General features: G+C 33.2%; 1 protein-coding gene across 2 annotated transcripts in view; it reads left to right on the forward strand.

Moving 5' to 3' along the window:
- The window catches only part of Lcch3 (Ligand-gated chloride channel homolog 3), a 120297-nt gene that overhangs the window by 96012 nt on the left and 21785 nt on the right, over positions 1-2500 (forward strand). For both annotated transcript variants that reach the window (XM_070118278.1, XM_070118279.1), the window contains exon 4: positions 1927-2072. In XM_070118278.1, the coding sequence (XP_069974379.1) occupies positions 1927-2072 (146 nt within the window). The remainder of the gene's footprint in view (positions 1-1926; positions 2073-2500) is intronic.

The following is a 2500-nucleotide window of genomic DNA, read 5'->3' on the forward strand; positions in this document are numbered from 1 at the left end:
TCCCATATTTCGTTTCGTTTTCGAGTGAGAAAAATATGAGAAAATTGTGTATATGGCGGGAAACTGCAACGGGGAAAAATAACGAGATGACGGCAACAAAAGCAACTACTACTAATATTAGTAACAATAGTAATCTTAGTAGTAAGCAGAACATAGATGATGGTAATGATGACAATTTTAAAAATTGATGATGATAAGATTGATGATAAGATTAAGATATTCATGATAATGTTTAATCATTTTCTTGATCATGAAGATTGCAATCATGATGGGCATGATAATGTTAGTACTGTCATCATCCTCATTATTATTATTATTATTATTATATTAGTATCATAACTATTATCATTAACAATAGTACCATAGTTATTAACAATATTTTCATCATTATTAACAACGTTATTACCATTTTTAATAACCTCATCTACATTATAAACAATACTCTCCTTATCATTCACTATATTTCCATCATTATTAACAGTATTATTATCTTTATCAACAATACTATCCACGTCCCCCTTTCCCTTATTATTAACAATATTATCCTTATTATTAACAATATTATCCTTATTATTAACGATATCATCCATATTATTAACAATATTATCCTTATTATTCATAATATTATCCTCATTATTAACAATATTATCACTATTATTAACAATGTTATCCTTATTATTAACAATATTATCCTTGTTATTAACAATATCGCAATCATTATTGATAATATTATTAACTTTATTATTCTTATTATGAACTATTATCCTTATTATTAACAATATTATCCTTATTATTAACAATATTATCCTCATTATTAACAATATTATCCTTATTATTAACAATATTATCCTTATTATTAACAATATTATCCTTATTATTAACAATATTATCCTTATTATTAACAATATTATCACTATTATTAACAATATTATCCTTATTATTAACAATATTACCCTTCTTAGTAACAAATTTCAGACACTATTAATAATATTATCATCACTAACACTGCAACGTCACTTAGACACAGCTGATGACGAGCGATCAGCTGATGCGACAAGTCATTCTTCTTTCACTGAAATAAGCAATAAAACGTAGAAAAAGAAAGAGAGGATAAGAAGAAGAAGAATGTAAAAGATAATGATAAAAAAGAAAATATAAAAATAATGACAAACAAGTGAAAAATAGTGATACAAAAAATAGATAAGAAGTTAATGATTAAAAAATGTAAATAAAAGAATGAGGATAAAAAGGAAGAAATAAGAATAATGATAAAATAAAAATAAAAATCAATGATATGAAAAAACAAACAACAAGCACTGATAAGGAAGAAGAAAATAAAAAATGATTATAAAAACGAAGAGAAAATAAGAAAAAAAATAAGAAACAGCTAATCCACGCGCGAATCTTATTGAAACTTACCCAATCACAGCCAATATTTGCGTCCAATCCAGCCGTCAGATTTAAGTAGACAGATTATTGTTGAATTATGAAGGGACAGATTTCATGGATGATGAAAATAAAAAAATAAAAAATTGGTAAAGATCCTTAAAAAAAGTTGATGATGATGGTAATGATGATTAAGTAGAAAGGAAAGAATATGAAGAATGAATCACGATAATGCTAAGGAAATGATAAATCGATCAATAATGAAAATGATGATAATAACCATATAAATAATGATGATGCTGAGGATAATAACAAGGATAATTATAATAATAACAATAACAATAACAGCAATGATAATAAGGATAATAATGATAATAAGAAATAATGCAATACAAATCTTAATAAAAAAAATGAAAAAAAATCACCAAAAAAATCTAAAAAAAAAAAAATCTAAAAAAAAAAAAAAAAGTTAAACCCCCTTTATAAGCTTACTAAACCGCGCTCCTCCCTCTCTTTCTCTCTCTCTCTCTCTCCCTCAAGGACTACACCATCACCATGTACCTCAACCAGTACTGGAAGGACGAGCGCCTGGCCTTTAGCTCCGGCGAAGAGCTCCTGACGCTGCCCGGGGACTTCGCCGAGAAGATCTGGGTCCCCGACACCTTCTTCGCCAATGATAAGAGCAGGTGAGGTGGTGGGGGTGGGGGGGATTGGGGGTGGTGGGTGGGGGTCCGGATTTTTTTTTTTTTTTTTTTTTTGAGGGGGAGGGAGGGGTATGGGGTGGGTTGGGAGTGGGTGGGGTTAAGGGGCGGAGGGTGGAGGGGGAGGGAGGGAAAAGGAAAGGGGAGGGACGTGGAGGGAGGTGGGGGGATGGGAAAGGAGAGAAGATCTGGGTCCCCGACACCTTCTTTCGCCAATGATAAGAGCAGGTGAGGGGTGGGGGTGTGGGGGGTGGGGGTGGGGGGTGGGGTGGTAGTGGTGTTGTTGGGGGTGGGGGGTGTATGTGGTGGTGGACACCTTCTTCGCCAATGATAAGAGCAGGTGAGGTGGTGGGGGGTGGGGTGGGGTGGGGGGGGGTAGTGGTGTTGTTGGGGGGGGGGGGAGTGATAGTGGT

Source organism: Penaeus vannamei, chromosome 41, assembly GCF_042767895.1.
Source record: "Penaeus vannamei isolate JL-2024 chromosome 41, ASM4276789v1, whole genome shotgun sequence".
Classification (NCBI taxonomy): Eukaryota; Metazoa; Arthropoda; class Malacostraca; order Decapoda; family Penaeidae; genus Penaeus; species Penaeus vannamei.